General features: G+C 30.2%; 1 protein-coding gene across 1 annotated transcript; it reads right to left on the bottom strand.

The window, feature by feature from the left end:
• Positions 1–16,975: 16,975 nt before the first annotated feature.
• Positions 16,976–18,740, bottom strand: DAD1 (alpha/beta-Hydrolases superfamily protein). Its single transcript, XM_085724645.1, has one exon. The coding sequence runs from the start codon at positions 18,487–18,489 to the stop codon at positions 17,137–17,139; it is 1,353 nt and encodes a 450-aa protein (XP_085580771.1). The 5' UTR covers positions 18,490–18,740; the 3' UTR covers positions 16,976–17,136.
• Between the last annotated feature and the right edge of the window lie 4,497 nt (positions 18,741–23,237).

Here is a 23,237-nt window from a genome sequence, read left to right as displayed (position 1 = left end):
TTACTATGGAATAAGAGGGGAAGAAAACTGCCTTCTTATTTTAACAGATTGTGCTGTATTTTCACCATAAAACCTATTTAATTTATTTTATTTTATAAATTAATTAATAGAAATTATTTGATTGGATGGGCTCAAGGATGATGTGTTAAGGGCAAGACCATGCAAGAATTTCTCTTAACAAAATATCAGATTGCTGAACAATTTTTTTCCTTCTTTTTCCAGAGAGATATACACCACATAAGATGATTTTATCTTTTTTTAAAAAGATAATTTTGTTTTAAGTATGGCAAACACTAAATAATAATATATGAGCACGGGCTTGGATCCTCTCTGGTGGGAATTTCACTAGAGGCTGTCCAGTGTAGATCTGAACCTTTAATGAAATTCAAACCGTTTGTCTAGTGGTTGGATGTTAATTTTTTCTACAATATACCAAGTCATGTCGTGACAATGTAAGTTTTCCTTTGGTATAGAGAGAAATGTACAAATTAAAGTACAGTTTAGATCGTATTGCAAATAACCTAATACCGACTATAATATTAGGCCAGGTCAATTTAGATCGAACCCGATGAGATACGGGTTGAATAAGGACAAGATAATACAAGTATAAGACTTGGTTGGTCCAAGACACATCAACATTCATCAATGCATAAATATATATTTTTGGGAGAAAAAAAAAATCAACAAGTTTGTTATAGGGTTGGCATTTTGGAGCCTTTTGATTGAGTGAATTTGTCATTTAGTTTTGAATCACTTTTTAAATATTTTTTATGGGGTGGGAGTGAGGAAGCCCAAAAGGTTCATTAGATTAAGTGGGAAAATACAAGTTTATAAAATATAATCACATATTAAGTGTGTGTGTGACTTGAAATTTTTTAATATAGTTTTTTTTTTTGGATAAATAGTGTTGGAGGTTAACGACGAATCATGAGGGATTATAAGGAAGCGTAAGTTGTTGTTGATGACTTGTCTTTGGGTTTTAGGGAGAAGGGGGTGAAATGCAGGTTATTTTAGTGGAAAGAGGGTTATTGGAGGAATGTAGATCTTTGTTGGTTTACTTTTTTTTTCAGACCAATTTTGAAGAATTGTGGTCCTGTTGCAATGATCACGGTGGCAGTTACTCAATGAAGAATGATTATCATTTGCTGCAACAAAATTGTGCTTGGACCAAAATTATGTCATTGGAGATATCTTTGTTCGTTTGGAAGTTATTGAATAATTGGATACGAAAAAATGTTAATTTGTTTAAGAGTTGCTTTTTAAATGTGGATTCATAGTTATGTGTGATGAGTTGTTGTTTGGAGGAATATGCACAACATTTATTTTTTGAGTGTCCGTTTTTCCAGCAAGTTTGCTATGGTATATTGAGATGGCTAGAAATATATGGTGCACTGATAAATCATGGGGTGTACCAGTAATTTTAATTTGGGGGTTCGTTCACGTGTTGTAGAGTTTAAGGTATGAGATTACTTATCATTTGGTTGGCAAATTATCTAGTCAATTTGGAAATCAAGGAGGTGTGTTGTTTTTAGTAATCTTATGGCGGTTGTGATTCATATAATCAAAAGTATAAAATTATTTTTGTGTGGCTGGCTCTAATATTGGATTAATTAGCAACACACAAGTGGTTTGGTTGCCAATTTTTCAAACAAAATTTTAAGACATTTGAGTATATGGTCTTCATTAATTATATGTTGTTCAACACTCGTATTTTCATCCAATATAAGAATAATTTTTACTCACACGGTCATACTTGATACTCCAACTACCTTCTTGCGAGCTCATACCTTATCAAGCATGCACCCCATCAAGAGAAAGATACATTAAAGAAACATATTGTGCACATTATTGTTGGGTGGTAAGGGGAGTCTAAAACATCGTTTGATCGTCATATTATGCTAAGAGCAATTACACAAGTTGATTTGACGTCAACTCTCCATTCGAAATTTTAAAACATAAGGTATATGGTTTCTCTTACTTATATGTTGTTCAACACTCATATTTTTATCCAATATCAAACTTCTTACTTACATAGTCATGCTTAATATTCCAACAATCTTCTTCTTAATGATATGAGCACATACATTCATCAAGCATACTCCCCCTTACCCGAAAGATACCTCACATAGACATATCACGAGATCATTTGTCATAAAGACTTAATAATAGTGATATTAAATTTTTCATAAAGACTTACTAATAGTGATATTAATTACTATCATTTTCAATACAAAATTGTCTAATCGCGAAGGAAGCTTAAAACACAACACAATAGGACCAATAGATCACATTTGACAAAGAGCAAGCATACAAACGATTTAAAATACTAATTTTCACTCAAAATCTTAAGAAAATGGGATATGAATCCCTTCATAAACTCTCACATTTTCCACAAACATGTGACTTATTATTCACACTTAATACTTCAAGTCTAAGAGCATGTTTGGCCCTCCTTATTTTCCACTTCTATTCTACTTCTAAGGAGAAGTAGGGGCAAACATAATTTCAATAAAGTTCTTAATAATAGAAGTATTTTTTTTTAAAGAAGGAAATCAAATAGAAGTGACTTCCAAAATAAGATATAAAATTGAACTTTTGCATAACTTCTTCGGAGCTACTGTTGGGCTACCACCCATCGATTCCCACATAAACCATTTTTTATTTTATTTTATTATTCCCACTAATATTTTTTTTATAAGGAAACCTGCCAAAACTTTATTTTCTTGGATCCTGTTCGTTGCATATTCATTGCATTTTCTGTAGAACCTTGCGATTGCTCAGATATTTATCATCACCAAACCAATACGGAAAAAAAAAACCAGTACAAATAGAAAATCAAATGATCCCCAATTGATCAAATGTGTTGTTTAACATTATACTCTATTGTATTTAGATTTACTTATGAATCCTGTTCTTTAGTATTAATTTAGTTATATGCACCCAATTAAAATATTAGTTTGCTCATTCTTCACCAAAAAATGTCAATGAAAAAACAATTGGTATTTGAAAAAAAGGAGGCATAATTTATGTGATATGAGACCATTTTCACGAATCAAACAAGAAAAAATCATAGCTGCAACAACAACACTCCATAACTTCATTCGAATATGCATCGTTGAAGATGATGAATTCAACACATGAGACCAAATCCCTGGATATATGCCCGAAGAAAGAAATATTAACGAAGATACGAGTTCATACAATTTAAGAGTACAAGATGGGAGCTACATGAATAGAATTAGAAATCAAATAAGCCACTAAGTTGTTGGAAAACAAAATTCTTTTAAGTTTGTGATGTGTTATGTTTCTAATAATGGATTATTTTCCAAACTCTTTCAATTTTATTTTTTTTACAAAATCTTTCAATTTATTCTATAACAATGTTTTATATAATAATTCATGAATTTTCATTCATCTATTAAAAAAATCAGGTCTTCACATAATTTAGTTTTATATAAAGAAAATATCTTTTATTTTATTTATGATAATTTGTAATAAAATCTCAAAGATTTATAAAAATTATTTTAACAAACAGATTTCAACTTAAAAATACTAATTAAGTTGTAAAAAACAATAAATACCAAACAACTTTAACTTTAACTTAAAAGTTTTAATTTTCAACTTTATTCTAAAAGTAACTTTTAGACCTCAAAAAAGTAGGGCCAAACGCAACCTAAGAATTATCAAAACTAAGTTAAAGAGTTTGGATAAATCTCTTTAAAAAAATAATTCAAAATATAAAAGAAGTTAGGTTAAAAATTAATATAAAATCTTTGTGATGTAATGAAATTGCACCTTTTGCACATGTTTCACATGTGTGATAAGACAAATTAGAAAGATGATTACAATAATTGACTGTAAAATCAATTACTCTTGCAAATGAATCATAAATCTAAATTGAAATTGGTAAATGGTAAATGGAGTTAAAGGAAACATGAATTGCATAAATTTCCCATGTTACCATCTTATATAAGAACTCAAACATTATAATACATTTCGTAATTGACTTCAAATTAGGGCTTTTCACGTTTAACATGGTGACAAATACTTTCATGCCAGCCAGAATTCACTGGTCTAATGAAGATATATGAGATGGAGCAACTTGTAGTGTAATATAGTCAATCATACAATTATGTGCTCATTCATTTGGGACCCATTTTTTGTCCTTCTTTATGGATATATAAAATTGCGAGATTAGGCCCTCTCATATATGTCTCCTTTTTTCACCTTTTAATTTTTTGGCCATCACATACACACTGATTTAAACCAACATATGGTATATCATAGTAAAAGTATATCACAAGCCTATCATCTAAAGCCAAAGCAAAACATGGCCATTAAATGTTGCTAAAAATACCCGTGGCGCATGGGATTAAATAGTGTCATTCAGCCATTAACCTTTATATGAGCATAGAAATAGATATATTAACAACACACTTATTTTGTCGCAATAAAATAAACTAATTACGGATAGTGTGTTTGATTTATATAAAAGATTGATCCACAAAACAATGTATTAGTGTATATCATGAAGAAATAGGACGGATGCATTGCATACATAATTAGATTAGTTGTATAGGTTGATTCATAGTATACAGGTGAATTTTACATAGATCTCACATATGATTTTTCACGTGTGAAAACACTGAATTTATATATAATTTTTAGAGGATGGTAACAATATTTTGGTTTAACTAAATGTACAATTTTTTAAACTGTATATCATGTTTTATTATGGTTCTCATTTTTATTTATTTTTATGATGGTGGGATGCAAAACATGATCATAGAAAGGACGACTCCGATTAGGTTGACACTAAATAACCTACCAATCACAAGGTCGTCTTAAGTTAAGACTTTAAGCCTTAAAATTTTGAGAAAAAAAGTGGACTTAATTAAAAAATTTCAATTTGGTTATAAATATATGATACGACAATCTAATAATCAATGTTTTTTTAATTGAGTTATAAGAAAGATGAAGCATGGGTGAATCCACCATTAGACATGGTGTGGCTATATATAATTACATCGGTAAAGATTTTTTCCAAAAAAAAAATTACATATGAAGGATTTTTATTTGAAAAAAACAAAATAAAAGTGAAGGATAAGAGCAATAGTAAGAATGAAAATATCAGAGGAAGTTGTGGTTTATTTTATTCAAATAAACAATCCTTAGAGTTACAAATGGACTTAAGTTAATAAAACTAACCTAAATAAAACTACAATCAGTACATAAAACTTTAATTTCATTCCGCATATTATATTTTTAGCCGCACCAAAAACTTAGTCTAGGATCCTCCTGAGAGGAAGGTCCCTTATTTTCTTTGACCCAAGTTCAACCCATGACTTAGCAAAACTTATTTGTTTTATATATTTCATAAAGCCATATATAAAAATAATATTTTAAAAGGTCTCACAAATAAAATTGCTTTAGACTTTTGTAAAAAAATGAAAGTACAAAATATAGCTAGACAATAACCGAAATCCACGAAAAACTAGAAAACTAACGAAATATGCACACACAAAAAAATCCATATTGTGGCAAAATCCCACTAATTATAAAAAAAAATGTGTCTTGTCCTACTAAGTAGCGTAGGCTACATAGATCATTAGATATATATTGAGTAATGATATTTGTACATCCAATTGATGACAACTTTGGTGACAACCTTGCTTTTCTCTCTTCTTATTGGTTAAAAACAATAGAGAGAGAAAAAGGAAGAGAGAGGATAAGAATGTTATGTGAGTATGAAAGAGAAAGTTGTCTAAAAGTTGTTGAAAAATGGTTGTACAAATATTATTTCTCATATATATTTCACCAAGTAATGCGGATAACACTTGGGTGACATTGGTCAACCACAATGTCACAAGTGTACAAAAAAATAAAAAATAAAAACCTTGTGAAAGAGAGGAGAAAGCCACTTGTGACAATGTCACCAATATCACCCACCACAATGTCACCCAAATGCTACCCAAAAATTCTATTAAGAATACCTTCTCTATATGTGCGGGAAATTACTACAAATTATATCTGCTTACAGAGTTGCAAGGTATTTTTCTCATCCAATTTTTAGTCTTTAGGAGATGCACTTTTCATCTTTGAAGGCATATGTACAACAAGAGAAGAGTCACACTAAAGTCAAATTTTACGTCAACCTTTGGCAAAGACAATTTCAATAGCCACCGTAGCAGCTTCATAGGTAGTAGCCGATTCGATAAAAGCAACAAAACACCCAGCAATCACAAAGAGGATTTTTCCATTCCAATTGGATAGTAGTAAAGAAGAAGAAGATGAAGAAGAAGAACAAAAACTCCTAAAAAGGCTAACAAATTATCTAAATGAGCAATCTTTTTCCATTGCACCAAAAGAGTGAACTCTTTATCTAGATGAATGGAGAACGGTTAGTTTGTCGATTAGTTACTTTGGTTGTAATATTAATGTAGTCTAACTGAATCAGATTAAATCGAATTGAAATGGTTGACTTGCAAATGGTTCATTTGTTCTAATTTGTTTGCAACTTTTATTTACTTATTTTAAGTTTTTTATTTGTTATTTGATTTAACTAACGTTTAATCAATTGAATCATGATCCAAATTCACCAGTTTAACCTCAAGTGATTTTTCAAATTTTGATTCCATAAGTGATTATGCAACTCAAAGTGAGGTCCCGGTGTTTACATTTCTCCTATTGAAAATGTTCCTATATCTTTGATGGCTAATAAAAATAATTCCATGTTTTTTACACCTATCCTTTTATGTGATATCTAATAATTGTCCAAAGTTGTGTTGTACATTTCTCTATACTTTCCGTTACTCATTGTCTAAACTAAAAGTGGGAAACTTCTTGTAGTTAGTGTTGGAATATTTTATAGAGATGGCCAAAATCATAGATAAAAATTATAGCATATTGAAATTTAGAAATACATCTAATTAAACGCGTACCTTCTATGATCGATGAATCATCTGGGGCGATGGAGGTGATGAAAGATAAGTTTTGGAGAAGTTAGAGTTGAGAGCTCTTCTCTCCCTTACTAATGTCTTTAGATTGAAAGCGTGATGAATGTTTTAAACTGATAGGATAATCAGTATATATATATATATATATATAAGCATTGGTATAGAGAGAGAGAGAGAGAGAGAGAGAGAGAGAGAGAGAGAGAGAGAGAGAGAGAGAGAGAGAGAGAGAGAGAGAGAGACCTTTTTACGGTATGAGAAACGGCTCAACTCATCATAGTTCGATTCCAATTACAACTTCTTGAAAAATATCCTTTTATTTAATGTATAATGCAATATTATAATTAAAATTTAATAATTAATATAATAATTTATTATTTTAATTATTTATCAAAGTTAGTCCATAAAATCCAAGAGTTAGATTATTCATCTAGTTGGGTAGGCCTAGTCCAACTTAACATGAGATTTGAAGTTAAAGCCAACACTTATTCTAAGGATGGATGGGAATAAGTCAAATCGGCCTATAGAGACCTACAATCTAGCCTACATTAAGCTCATATTATTTTAGTTTTTTTTAAATAGGAAATGCTAACACTTTTTTAGAAGTCTATTTTGAGGAGTCATCAGTAGCTACCACTTCCTCCCCCTTTGCCTAGGGTGGAAATTGAGGAAGCGGTTGAGATTTGGTGGAGTCTCATATTTCCTCCTTTGTGGAGTCTTCTTGTCTTCGGTTGTGTGATTCATGTGGTGATTATCATGTTGAGAAGGACTACGACATTTACAGTGTTTTGAGTCGTTATCAGTGCAGACGAATTTACCGATTTCTTCAACCATGACCAATTTCTCGACTACTCACCATAATTATGCACAAGGTAAACCGATAATTGGGATTTACACTCATTATTTCTTGAGTCTGGACAACCGTTGATTATGATCATTGATTATCTTGGTTTGTTGCAGGATCACCATGTGCAAGTTTTCCAGGCATTTCTGTGTGCAAGTAGCGTATGATCGGGATGGGGATTCCTTAGCTCTTGAACGGAGGTCTCTCTGCTTGTTCAATATGTTTCGAGGTGGAGGTGCCACTGTTTGTGTGATCACTTGTGATCTTGCTATCTTTGTTGATGAAGTTCGACGAACTACAATGCTCTCTATCGTTCGTGATTTTCTAGTTGTTGCTTTGGTACCTTTTTTAGCAATTTGCTTTGAAAGTTAGATAGTAATAAGGATTTGAGGGAACGACGTTATGAGAACAACATTCTCACAAACGTCACCACTAATTTGTACAAAATTGAAAGAGACGACTAAAGCATATGCAACTACAGTTGTTGATTGTGGTTTGTCGATTATCTTTCACAAGCTTTGGATTGTGTACCTTCAAATACACTCTGCGCTCAAGCTAGTTAGGCCTCATGGTGGTTTGAGGAATATCTCAGAATAAGAAAGTGTGCATGTTTTTGTGATGGTGTGTTCTATTTATAGACTCACGAGTGGTTCATGAGTGTATGTATTTGAAGGTTATGTCCTTATGGCGCAAAGGTCGGGCAACCACTTGATTGTTGAGAGGACTCTGATTGACTCTAAGTGTTGTATTCGAAGCTCTACGGCCCTTTGATTGTACATGTGGTCTCTAGATGTCTTTTGTGTGCCTTATTGAGCCTTGACTTCATTAATGGACTTTGGATCCGAGGATTGACCCTCTTGCCAATCTAGAACAATATAATTTCAATATTTGTATTGTTTATTTTTCTATATATCTTTCACAGTGATTTTGTTCATATGTTTCCGTAGATTATATTTATTTCTATATGTTTCTTGCACTGCAATTTTGAGTTTGAAATGATAAACCTATCAAGTTAGAATATTTTAAGGATCTCTTAAGTCTTAGATTGTCATCAAGTTTAATTGTTGGAGTGATAAAAATTATTGGCAACGCCATTACTATAGTTTTGAAGTAAACTATAGATATAAATGCACATATTTCAAGAATTTTAGATAATAGTTAGATATTTATAGGCGGGGTTTAACATGGGAAAGGTGAATCATATACACTAAAACTTTAACAATAAAGATGTTATTTATTTTAAGAAATTGAAAGGATCTCACCTCCTTCATGCTTGGATTGGGCATGGGATATGCTTAAATGAAAATTGATTTGAATCAATTACTTTTGTAGAATTGAGTTTAATTAAAAGTATCTACTCTCATTATATAAAAACACAATACTACCAAAATTACTTAACTACCCGTACCTCAAACTTTTCCTTCAGGGTTATTTTTGTCAAATACTACCAAAATTACTTAACTACCCATACCTCAAACTTTTCCTTTAGGGTTATTTTTGTCAAATACTACCAAAATTACTTATCTACCCATACCTCAAACTTTTCCTTTAGGGTTATTTTTGTCAAAACTTTTCCACTATCAAAACCCACTTTACTAACCCACTTTCTCACCTTTCCTTATTTAATAATAAATTTTTCTCTCTCATCTTTCTTTATTTATAATAATAAACTTTTTTTGAAGGAAAAATAATAATAAATTTTTCTCTCTCATCTTTATTTATTTAATAATAAACTTTTCTCTCACCTTTATTTTTTAATAATAAACTTTTCTCTCTCAATCTCACTCTCCTCTCTTATCTTTTTCTTACCAACTTTCTTCATTTTTCATTTTCTCTCTTCATTTTCAACTCCATTTTCTCTATTATTTTTCAATTAGGTTTTACTAACAAGTTTTTTTTATTAGAGGAAACTGACAATTGTTGTTATAGCAGAATATCATTTTGTATTTTACGATAACACTATTATATAATACGTTAATTATATTTTTTCACGGGACGCATATTAATATTTTTCACACTCAAACATGTTAGTAAATAAAATCTATGATTATTTTTATTTATTAGCTTTTTTCATATCGTCAATACTAAAACAAGAACAATATTATAATATAATATGATTAATCGTACTTTAATTTTTTTTTTATTTTAAATGTAACACTAAAAAACCCATTGCAGTATACAATTATAACATGAGACCCATTTTAGTAACTACAACAAGTAATCAGTTTTAATTAGTATTTTTTTAATATCTCTAACTAAACACCGCGATAGCCTAAGTTTTATTAATATATTAATAAAATATATGTGTGTGTATGGACTATATATTAATAAAAATATATATGAGTATATGTTTGCTTTATGGGAATATAGTAATATATTCTTATTTCTGAAATTTAATGGGAACTATATATTGATAAAATACAAATGAGTATATGAACTATATATTAACAAAAATATATCTCACTATATGTTTTTTTACGGGAATATGTTAGTATATATTTATTTATGAAATGTATTTTCATTTATTAGCTTTTTTAATATCGTCAATATTAAAACAAAAACAATATTATAATATACTATGATTAATCATACTTCAATTTTTTCCGTTGTTTTTTTTTTAAATGTATCACTAAAAAATCATTGGAGTGTACAATTGTAACACAGGACTCATTTTAGTAACTACAACGAGTGATCAGATTTAATTAGTATTGTTTTAATATCTCTATTTAAACACCGCGACTGCATAAGTTTTATTAATATATTCAAAAAATATATGTGGGTGTATGAACTATATATTAATAAAAATATATATGTGATTATATGTTTGTTTTACGCGAATATATTATTATATTCTTATTTCTGAAATCTAATGGAAACTATATATTGATAAATATATATGAATGTATTGACTATATATTAATAAAAATATATCTCACTATTTGTTTTTTGGTCAAAACTTTTCCACTATCAAAACCCACTTTACTAAAACCCACTTTCTCACCTTTCTTTATTTAATAATAAATTTTTCTCTCTCATCTTTCTTTATTTATAATAATAAACTTTTCTCTCTCATCTTTATTTATTTAATAATAAACTTTTCTCTCACTTTTATTTTTTAATCTCACTCTCCTCTCTTATCTTTTTCTTACCAACTTTCTTCATTTTTCATTTTCTCTCTTCATTTTCAACTCCATTTTCTCTACTAATTTTCAATTCGGTTTTACTAACAAGTTTTTTTTTTTTTATAGAGCATCTTTATTTATTTAATAATAAACTTTTCTCTCACTTTTATTTTTTAATCTCACTCTCCTCTCTTATCTTTTTCTTACCAACTTTCTTCATTTTTCATTTTCTCTCTTCATTTTCAACTCCATTTTCTCTACTAATTTTCAATTCGGTTTTACTAACAAGTTTTTTTTTTTTATAGAGGAAACTGACAAGTGTTGTTATAGCAAAATATGATTTTGTATTTTACGATAACACTATTATATAATACGTTAATTATATTTTTTCACGGGACGCATATTAATATTTTTCACACTCAAACATGTTAGTAAATAAAATCTGTGATTATTTTTATTTATTAGCTTTTTTCGTATTGTCAATACTAAAACAAGAACAATATTATAATATAGTATGATTAATCATACTTTAATTTTTTTTTTTAAATGTATCACTAAAAACCCCATTGCAGTGTACAATTGTAACACGAGACCCATTTTAGTAACTACAACAAGTGATCAGTTTTAATTAGTATTTTTTTAATATCTCTAATTAAACACCACGATTGTCTAAGTTTTATTAATATATTAATAAAATATATGTGGGTGTATGGACTATATATTAATACAAATATATATGAGTATATGTTTGTTTTATGGGAATATAGTAATATATTCTTATTTCTAAAATTTAATGGGAACTATATATTGATAAAATACAAATGAGTATATGAACTATATATTAACAAAAATATATCTCACTATATGTTTTTTTACGGGAGTATGTTAGGATAAATTTATTTATGAAATTTATTTTCATTTATTAGCTTTTTTAATATCGTCAATATTAAAACAAGAACAATATTATAATATACTATGATTAATCATACTTCAATTTTTTCCGTTGTTTTTTTTAAAATGTATCACTAAAAAAATCATTGGAGTATACAATTTTAACACGGGACCCATTTTAGTAACTACAACGAGTGATCAGATTTAATTAGTAATTTTTTAATATCTCTATTTAAACACCGCGACTGCTTAAGTTTTATTAATATATTCAAAAAATATATGTGGGTGTATGAACTATATATTAATAAAAAAATATATGTGAGTATATGTTTGTTTTACGGGAATATATTAGTATATTCTTATTTCTGAAATCTAATGGAAACTATATATTGATAAATATATATGAGTGTATGGACTATATATTAATAAAAATATATCTCACTATATGTTTTTATACGGAAATATGTTAGTATATGTTTATTTGTGAAATGTATTTTCATATTTTTTTTTTAATATCGTCAATAATAAAAAAACAAAAAAATTATAAGATACTATGATTAATCATACTTCAATTTTTTCCGTTGTTTTTTTTAAATGTAACAATAAAAAATCCGTTGGAGTGTACAATTATAACACGGGACCCATTTTAGTAACTATAACGAGTGATCAGTTTTAATTAGTATTTTTTAATCTTTCAAAAAAAATTAGTATTTTTTAATATCTCTATTTAAACACCGTGATTGCCTAAGTTTTATTAATATATTAATAAAGTATATGTGGGTGTATGGACTATATATTAATAAAAATATATATGAGTATATGTTTATTTTATGGGAATATATTAGTATATTCTTATTTCTGAAATCTAATGAGAACTATATATATTGATTTTTTTTTGACAAGAACTATATATATTGATAAAATGTATATGACTATATGGACTATATATTAAAAAAAATATATCTCACTGTATTTTTTTTTTACGGGAATATGTTAGCATATGTTTATTTATGAAATATATTTTACGATAACAATATTATATAATACATTAATTATGATTTTTCACGAGATGCTTATTAGTATTTTTCACACCAAAACAATATTAGTAAATAAAAACTATGATTATTTTTATTTATTAGCTTTTTCATATCGTCAATATTAAAATTTAATATATATTTGTTCATATTAAAATTTAATTATTATATAATTTTACATTATTACCGATCAATATATACATTATTATGCTTTAAATACTTTACATATTTTCACTATGGACAAAAAAAATCACTATGCCAAACGCAACCGAAACGCAACACGCGGCGGAGCCGCAGCCATACAGCGCGGCGAAGCCGTGCTACCCGTGCTGTAGCACGGGTATCTCGACTAGTGTTCAAGGTAAAGTAGTTTATATTTAAATGTATTCATGTGAACGAGGTTTTTATGAATTCATGTCAACAATGAAAACTACTTTCCTTTCTAACTAATTTTCAACAACTCTTGGACTCCAATTTCTTCATATGTATGTATATACGCAATATATGATGTGATCATTAAGCTATACCAATAATATGTTGATATAGTTAGTAATCCATTCACATATATCGTTTTTGACCTGTTAAATAATTGACCCACCTTTTAATACCCAGTGATGATTGATTGCTATGTATCTCATGCTTTGATTTCTTGCGCACTGTCTTTGTAGAAGTATGATTTGATCATAGACGAAAGGAAAGGATGGTTTCTAATCATAAGTTTTAATCATTTCCATTTATTCTTTGTTTCTTATGAAAACCAAAGTTACCAAAAATGACATGGTCACAAATATTTCAACTAGGACCAAAATGAAAATTGTCCAATAGCAACACATAATTTTTTGCTCAAGTTGGACATGATTGAGAAGACACTTATGGTGGCAACGGCGTGATCATGAATAAAGAAAGATATTGGGATCAAATATAGAAGAATCCATCACAATTCACAAATGCGTGGTGTTGAAGTAATATCTAGAATGCAAATTGTAAAATGTTGTAAAAAATTTGGCAATGTTTTGGTTCATTGATTTCCTTATAGGTAAGAAATATTATTTTCTTAGTAAAAATCATCCAAATATTTTCCTTACACGGAAACATGTTTGCATTATTAATCTTGGCATATTGGAAGTAGCTTTCAACCTTTGGTTAGTAAGTTGATGTGGACAATTGGAATTTTAGATCGTGGAAAGTAACCATTCACTCTACTTAGAGAACTCTAAAAAGACTCATCAGGGAACATTTAAATGGATTTGGGTTAGATAAATTATTTAATTAATGAGTTATGGATTGACAATAATTAGTTATTATAAATTATTATTGATAAAAACTATGGTCAATTCTTAGTATTAGTGATGTGTGTTGAACTTTATTTTTGAACGAATCGTGTATATTTTGAACGAATCGTGATATATTAGATCATATTAGGCTGTGTTTGGTAACATAAAAAAGCTAGCTTATAGCTTGTTGGAGTAGCTTATAAGCTTGTTTTGATAGAATGAGATGTGTTTGGTAAAAAGCTTTTCTCACTAGCTGATAGCGTTTTTTGAGAAGCTAATTCAAGTAGCTTTTTAGCTTATAGCTGGTAGCTTTTCACATTTTATTCCATTTTTAACCTTTAATTTTATTTTTTATTAAAAGAACTACCCACGTAACTTCCCACGTAGTGCTTAATATTTTTTATGGTTTGCCACTTTGCCTTTCTTTGGTTTCTATTTGATTTTTTTTTGTTCCTGTTGGTTTCAATATTGTTCTAGATTTGATTTTTTAAATTCATATCTAAATATTAGTTTATTCCATAAAAAAATATAGATATACATCACTATTTTTTTTCTTTGAACATATTTACCAATATAAATCAAAAGAAATAATTTTCCATAAAAATATTTTGTAATAAATTAAAATTATTAAGATAAATTCTTAGTTAAAATATTTATGGGTAAAAAAAAGTTAAAAGTTTTTATAAATTAAATTTATAATATATTAAACATATATGTACTTTTAAGTCATTTTATATTTATTAATAACTTCAAAAGCTAATTTTACCAAACACTTTAATTTAAATCAGCAAACTTTTCAGCTATAAGCTTTCAGCTATCAGTCATCAGCTATAAGCTAGCTTTTCAGCTATCAGCTAGCTTATCAGCTATAAGCTAGCTTATAGCTTAATTTTACCAAACACACCCTTAGTATGTTTAATAAGAGGTTCATATCATATTATCAATCCATTTAAATATTAATCATTGTCACATTAGATGGTGTTCCCATAGCCTCAGTATTATTTGTTTTAGGTGTAAATCTTTCACGATTTTGTCCTTTATAAAAGGGTGCTTCGTTGAATTAGGGAATGTGGGTGTTGTATATAAACTATTATTAGCCTCGATTTTCAAACAATGTGGGACTTTAAGATGTATCAGAATAATTGCCCACAACCGAGGCTATGGGAGAGAGCTCCCCAGTAAAGTCGTCATCTGTTCTGCCCTCAAGTACGTCACATCGTGTATTGTCTGTTTTGAATGTAAGTCCTTCACGATTTTATCTTGATTGGATTAAGAAGTGTAAATGTTGCATATAAACTATCTTTAATCTCGATTCTAAAGCAATATGAGACTTTAAGGTGTACCGCAACATATGGTTTGCAAAGCCCTCCAAACCTAGATTCAAACATGTTTGCATAATTAATCTCGGAATATTGGAAGATGCTTTCAACCTCTCATTAGTAACTTGATATAGACAATGAGAATTTTAGATTATGAAAAGTACCCATACACTTTACTTAAGAGAGTTCCAAAAAGACCCATTGGGGTCCATTTAAATGGGGCCTATTTCTTACCCATTCTGCATTTACTTACAACCTCCCTTTTGTAAAACTCGTATATTAATTGCTCATACAAGCTTTTTCTTTTTTTAGCCAATATTTATTTGCGAATCATTCTATGATATTTTGGGGCAATGTTCTTTCATTACATTAGATAATAAAATTATTATTCAAATACATCATGATACATGAATCAATGCTTTGCTTTTCTACGGTTCAAAACTAGAGTTTTATTCAATCAATTTTTGAAAAGTTAGTAGCATAAAAAGGACAAAAGCACAAGACTATCATCAACAATCAAGTCACTGAATCATGCTTTCCAGGGGGATAATATCATGGAATCTGGAAACTGTCATATCTAAAAAAAATTGTTTATTTATTTTGGACAAGATCTAGCGTTTATTTATAGATAATTACATGTAACTAATTACCTTGGTTTTCTTTCTTAACATGTATAGACAAAGACATGTGAAGACCGGCCATCATAATTCAGCTTGGGTTCTATGTCAAGTTGTTGTATTCGTGCAAATTGTTTCCCTGTTTTATCATATCTACTGCATGTTTACATTTGCGGTGAATTTGAGAAAATCACAGCGATTCATTGTGATTTCATAATTTATAACTAATTGTAATTTTGACATATTCATTGATTCGATCTACAATAATTATGTCTATGCAACCATTGTGGGAATTTAAGTTCAATATCTTCTTATATACGAGAGACGTATTAAGCGAGAGAAACTTTTTATGTTAAATTGATGAGAAGTAAAACAGTTCGTTAAATCGAATCATGTGTGATCAAAATTAAAACATAGTAAATTCAAGTTAACCTTTTTAAAATGATTATGTAACCATATTGAATATCTTAGAAATTAGAAGTTGTCAAGGAATCTAAACTAGACTCATTTTAGCACCATATTAGAATTTAAATTAAGTTAGATTAAAACCACACAAACCAGTCTTGACAATTGAGGATTGGTAAAATAATCTCTAGCGAGAATTTGTTTACTTTTGACGGAACTTTGAATTATCAATACACCTTCACGTCAGTAGAGGTTTGTCAAGTTAGTAAGGAGTTGACTCATATCCCACAAGGGTGTGAGTTCAACTCTTGTTGTCAACATTGAAACCCCGTTGATAGGTAATTTATAAGTATTTATATAAGCAATTCTCTGAGTTTTGCGTCATATCGCAATCCTGGTGAATACTGATATCCAACTCGCCTAAACTTTTTTCTTAAGGTTAAGAGAATAAATGTCTACACTTTTAACAATTTTTTTGGCAATAGTAACACTTAAACTAATGAGTAAAAAAAACACTTACAAAAAATGATGTATCAAAATCAGAGGAATAACTTTCAACCTCAACAATTCATACATGACCAAAATTTATCCCTCTGTGACAAAATCTCTCTATACACGAATGTGTATATGTACTATCATATTCTTTCTATGTTCAAAATTTATATTCTTTCAAAAAGTTACAGCTGAAGGAACCTCCTGGCAGTAGATCTAAAAGGACATTCAGAGCTGACAAAGCCGTCAACAAGATGCAAATAAGTCTTCAAATCATGACACGTGGCAATATTAACACCTTTTAAGTATGGTGAATTCCTGCTACATACCCTTAACTCCTCCCCAACCTCAGAGTAAACCCATTGTGTCTCCTTCACTCTCTTTTGTATCCAACGTGGCAAAAACCATGCCACGTCATCGTTATTTCCTTCCACGTCATCAACACTTTCTTCAACTTTATCGTCTAAAACAAACCCTGGCATTTTCGTGATTACGTCGTCTGAGTTTACTATACGCAACACTTTGATTCCTTCTTTTTCGAGTTTTAATCGGAAGCTCTTGTTACCAACACGTGGACCGCCGAATGAGATTACAGTTACTAACGGTTTTTGGTCAAAATATGTTTTAATATCATGTGCGGTTAAAATTGCTAATGCTGCTCCTAAACTGTGTCCTGTTATAGTAAAACTCAAATTTTCACCTTTGTAAGTTTTTAGAATGCGTTCAATTTCATTTCTCACCATTTCTTGCAATGAAGGAATTGCATCATTATTTGTAGAATTTGATTTTGAAGTGTAGAGACTCAAAAACCCACTTTCCACCATGGGGTGATCATTTTCATCGGAGTTGATTGAATGTTGCGAAGAATTATCGCATTGCAATGGATTAATATTGGTTAGAGTGGCGCGAAGATTTTCGAGCCATTCTAAACAAGTAGTTGTTCCTCTTAATGCAATAACAACGTCTCTTCGACCAAGTCGTTTAATTTCTTCTTTGTTGTGACAAACAGCTACATAACCAATGTAGCTTGATTTTGTTGCAACCCATGATGGTGCTTTGTCAATCCAACTAGGTAGTTGAATTCCTGAGGTAGCATGTAAATGTTTTGTTACTCTGTAACCAGTTTTGGGTAAACCACATTTTTTGAAGAGTGTGGTTTTTGGGAACTTGTTTGTGGCATAGTTTGGTGAAGAAGGGTCAAATTCAAAGGATTTATATGCAGCTTCAACAAAATGGCCATAACGGAGGATTTCGGAACGAAGATTGTTGTCTAATGGGTCTAATAAACCTTCCCAATTGGTCATACCTTGGTATTCTTTCCATCTTTTGTTAACTTTTGTTGTTGGAAATGGTAATGGTGAAAATGTTGATTTTGATGATGAAAGGTTTGGTATTTTGTGTGTGGTTTTTAAGGTTTCGTAGGAGTGTTGTTTTGTGTTGGGTTTGAGTGGTTGAAGTGTTATGCATTGTGGTTTGATAGTGAAGGTTGTGGTTTTGGGGAAAGAAATGTGGGTTGTAGTGTGGTTTAAGGATGTCATTGTGATTGGTGAGTGAGAAAGAGTGTTGAGAATGGAAATGAATGAGGGAAGTTTGCTACTTTGCTATATGTGTGTGTGTTGTTGTTTGTTTTACGAGGGAAATTTATGAGTGAGTGATGAAGATTTTATAGGGAAAAAAACAGAGAGAGAAAGAGTGCACTTGTTGTGATTGAGTGATGTGATGTATATGAGAAAAAGTGATATAAGAAAAATATAAAGTACTAAATAAAAAATAGAAAAAGAAAATTGGAAGAAAAGGGAAATGTATTGTTCTTTTTTTTATTTCAATAAATTTAATGATAAAACTCATACACAATAAGTGTTGAGAAGATAGACATTGTGGCACATCTTAAGAAGTTTGATGATCCTACATGATTGTAATTTAATGTTGATTTGTAATTAAACGATGATTTGTGAATCACAATGAATTCAGCTCAATCGAACTCAACATATTTGACCTCAAAATCCTAAATTTGGCATATACGAAAACGAAATGTATGATGTATTATGAAAATACATTTTCTTCAATTTTAAACTCTTCACATCTTCAATCACAAATTGATTTGAGCATGGTTCGATCCGCCTTGAACTACTCTTCACTTTCATCGTTGAGTTCTCAAAAGTTTGAGAATGTGTTTGGTTTGTTTATTCAGTGATTGGTTCTTTTGATTGAAGGTGCGATCATATCAACATTAATGCACCAGCAGAACTCTGCAGTTAAGCGTGCTTGAACGAGAGTAATATTGGGTGATCTCTTGAGAAGTCTTGTGTTGCACCTATCTAAGCCTATTTAACATGGTATGTGAGCTGGTTAAGGATTGCAACGTGGAAATTGGACCCAGGCCCACGCTAAGCGTGAGTGGTGTTGAAGTTGGTAAGTTGTTTGCGGTTTGTTATTTGTTCCACGTTGCTCAGATTCTCGGGCTGTTGAGTTTATAAATATGTTTGGATACTCTCATCATTTGAGCTAATTTTTATGATGAGATTCAAGCTTATTTAACGATCGTAAATCCAACGTTCCTCCACAATTACCTCCATTCATAGTTATACTTCCACAACTCCTACTCTCGATCTAGGTCCACTCTGGATCACCCTTTTTGCAGACATCAAATAAGCTCAGAAATGCCTTTTTGTGCATTTATGAGAGAAGTGTATGATTATTATTATGATTATGAGTGGAAAAAACAAAGTGTTGACTGTATAGAATAGCAGTGGTGGATAACTGCATTTACAATGTAGTGGGCTGTATTTATTATTATGAGTGCAGGTTTAATTGCATAAAGTGTACGAGCGTGTGTGATGAATCATCTACGTTGAATTTTTATTTTTAATATTATCAAAAAAACCTGATAGATCTTCCTGACGTAGACCCATCTATGTATTGACACGTACACAAAAGTTCCAGTTTTGCTATGCTGCGCTACTAGGAGAGAGCTGGTGATTGATTTCTTGGTTTGACAGCTAAAAAATTATGGTATATTTAATCAACTTGGCAGTAATGAATTTTATTGATCTATTACTGAACTGAAATCTATGACAAGTGATCTGTTCTGTGTATGTAAGTCGTTTGTAAACTTTGACATATCATGTTCAATTCTTACTTTTTATAGGGGAAAAATAGAGTGCAAAACATCACAATTCACATGATATTGGTCAGTTTTACATGTAATGCTAAGCTGAGATAAGTCTTGTTGTATTATGTATAAGTCACATGTGTATGGTGCAGGAACATTTTACATGTGCATGTTAAACAACGCAAAATTTAAAACACTTTGACTATATGTTTTTCTCATCAAAGATTTCACTTATCATTTGCAGTATCCTAGAGAATAAAGTTCCGGGTACTAGAACGACCGACCCCCGACCCCCTACACACCCACCCAAAAGGATAATGTTTAGGATCGACATTGTTAAAAAACCTTGCCTCGAAAACTCCATAGAGTAAAATCAAATTTGTGTTTGGTTCCACATCAATGAAAGAAAGAAGAGAAAAAAAAACTCATGTCTTTTCCAACATGTAAAGTAAGAAGCTACAAAGTGTAGTTTCATGAAAAATTTACGTCTATCATTCATTAGTCGTAGAAACAAACATATATGTCAAAACAAAGGAAAAAGAGTATAGATCAATATACAAAACACAATAGAACAATAATACCTTATAGTAAACTCTATAGTAAGGAAGACTTAAACTTTTTCTATTAATATCCTCCAAAATAATACAATGAGTGATATTCGCCTATGAAGACCGGGACAATTGAGACAAATAGAGGCAAGCTTGTCAACACAATGATATCATCCACGATGAATATGAGAAACTTTAAAGATAAATATGTTCTTAAGCATCTACAAACAATCATACCATCTATTTTTATGTACCAAGAAATAATAGATGGCTTGAAAGCTAAGTTAACTAACAGAAAATAATAAATGATTTAAAACACTGTCAAACACTAAATATAGACATCTTTCAGACGAGATTTAAACATTGATTCGTCACATTTTTACATGTTGTGGGAGTCTAATCCCTTTAGGATATCAAAAATATTTTCACACTCCATTAGATACACATACAAGGAGATTATTTATTTGACCTAAGTCGTTCTATGAGAGGAACTTATAATTTTTTTGCAAATATCTTTAAAATTTACCTAAAGCATGATAATTTCTATGATTTTTATGACAAAATTCTATTCACATGACTAATAGGCATTATAGAGATTTTGAGAGTTAAATAAAAAATTAAGCTTTGTTATTTTGAGTTATTTGAGTGGTAATATTTAAATAATTAATGTGGCGTTATTTTGTCAATTAAAACAGGCACCGAAAATCTTAAAAATAACCTTTGATTAAACTTATATTGAACCTCGTTCTCCATTATTAAGCACATGTGAGTCTGCACTAGATCAACTAATGACTAAAGATTTATAAAGTTTGATGGTAAATAAGTTTTTTGGTCTTATGGTTGGATTCAACATTGAATACATGCCACGATTCATTTGTGCTTAAGTTGATACGTGAAGAAATACGAAATAGGGAGCGACGAGCAAGAAAAGAAGACACTAGTGTTGAAAGATGATAAGGCCAACTGATATGGAAGAAGAGGTATGTTGATACTAACATGAAGGTACTTGAAGAGGACGACCAGGGTCTTAGAGATATAATGGAAGGCAATGATTACTCATCGGAGGTGGTGGTTTACTTGCAAGGACTTCAACGATCAAGTTAGCTGGAGTTTAATAGAACCTAGAGGTTTTAACTAAATGAAGAAAGGGAGCTTCTATGGTGCAGTCAGGAAACTGACTTTTTTGGAAAAGTTAATTTTGATCTTAATGTTTGATTCATTTTTAAATTGTTGATTACTGATTAATGATCAATAGTAATTCATCTAGTAATACTTGCAACATCTTGGACTTATAGGTACTATTTTATCGTTGACATCTTTAACATGCAAACAGAGTTGATGATATTATGTGATAGTCTTAAGTGTTACACTTTGTGGGGTGTTATACTTAAAACAAGGTTGAATAAAATTAGATTAAGTGTAGTCTTGTTAATCATGATGAATTGATGATACTACGGGGACTGAACTTTTGATGCCACTACAAACAATGGGGTGTTACTCACCATATTTTTGATGATATAGTGTTAACTTCACCAGAAAAGTCATTCTCATGACTTCACCATAGAATTTTCCATGGAGAAAATGTACCTTTCGTCAAGGGGTGGATCCAATATATGACGTGGAAAAGGCTCTGAATTCCAAAGACATTTATACGATTATAAGATGTCTAGTATAAGTTGTTGAGCATTGTTTGATTTCCATAAGATTTAACCGCAAGATTTGTTTCCTTGCACCATTAGTTATGGTGCTCTAGCATGGTAATTCACATGCCATTTTGTGGGTTTGGTTGCACTACCAATTGGTTGGATCTTAGCCTAATCCGTAATATCTTTTTTGAAAGAAAGATGGCCTAATCCGTAATAGATACCAACTTTGTTTTGTTCTTTTTTCTTTCGAAAAGAGTAATTTTTGTATAGTCACGAGACCAAATGTATGATGTATATACACACAAGAGATAATTTTCTAAAAAGAAAAAAGATCTTATGATTTTTAAGGATATGTACTAAACATTTGGTCTCGTGACCATCATTCGAAAATATATTCCGAATGAAACATTTGTTTTCGTTAAAGTATGCCACTAATATTTTAGAAATGTGGGATAGTAAATTTTGTGCACTTTGTAATGGTAGTGTCATGATTTTCTATGTGTAACAAGAACCACATATATAGTCCGAATGACAAAACAAAGTTGTACGATTCACCAAGTCGTTTAAGTCGACCCCATGTCATGTAATCACCTTCACTAGACAAGGGAATTTGGGTGCGTTTGACAGTAAAGTATTTGGCAATAAATAAAACGTGAAAAAGCCTAATTTGATGTGAACGAAATGAAATTTCATAGATAGCACCAATTGTAAGATGAGAAAAGGGAAATTACATGCAATTCATGTTTTAATGCTCTTCTTTAGAAGTATTTAGTTTGATTTGCTATAAAAATCTCATTGGTCTTCTAAGTGGATTTGTTTTTTATTGACCTATGTAGATGCTGATCTGCATGTGCAAAATAGTAACCGTTTTATGTCGTCTCAAATAATGTAATGAAATTTTTGATCTAAAAAAACATTAATAGTTAAAACTTTTTTAGGAAAAACTAATACTCCCTCCGTCCCTCAATAGATGACCTAGT

This window comes from Medicago sativa, chromosome 7 (assembly GCF_051527215.1).
Source record: "Medicago sativa cultivar Bolivia chromosome 7, Bolivia_mono, whole genome shotgun sequence".
NCBI lineage: Eukaryota > Viridiplantae > Streptophyta > Magnoliopsida > Fabales > Fabaceae > Medicago > Medicago sativa.
Note: the sequence above shows the minus strand (reverse complement) of the source record. Positions and strands in the feature narration are given on the sequence as shown.

Coding starts and splice junctions, on each gene's coding strand:
- DAD1 (XM_085724645.1), bottom strand. CDS start 18,489: ATGACATCCTTAAACCACACTACAACCCACATTTCTTTCCCCAAAACC.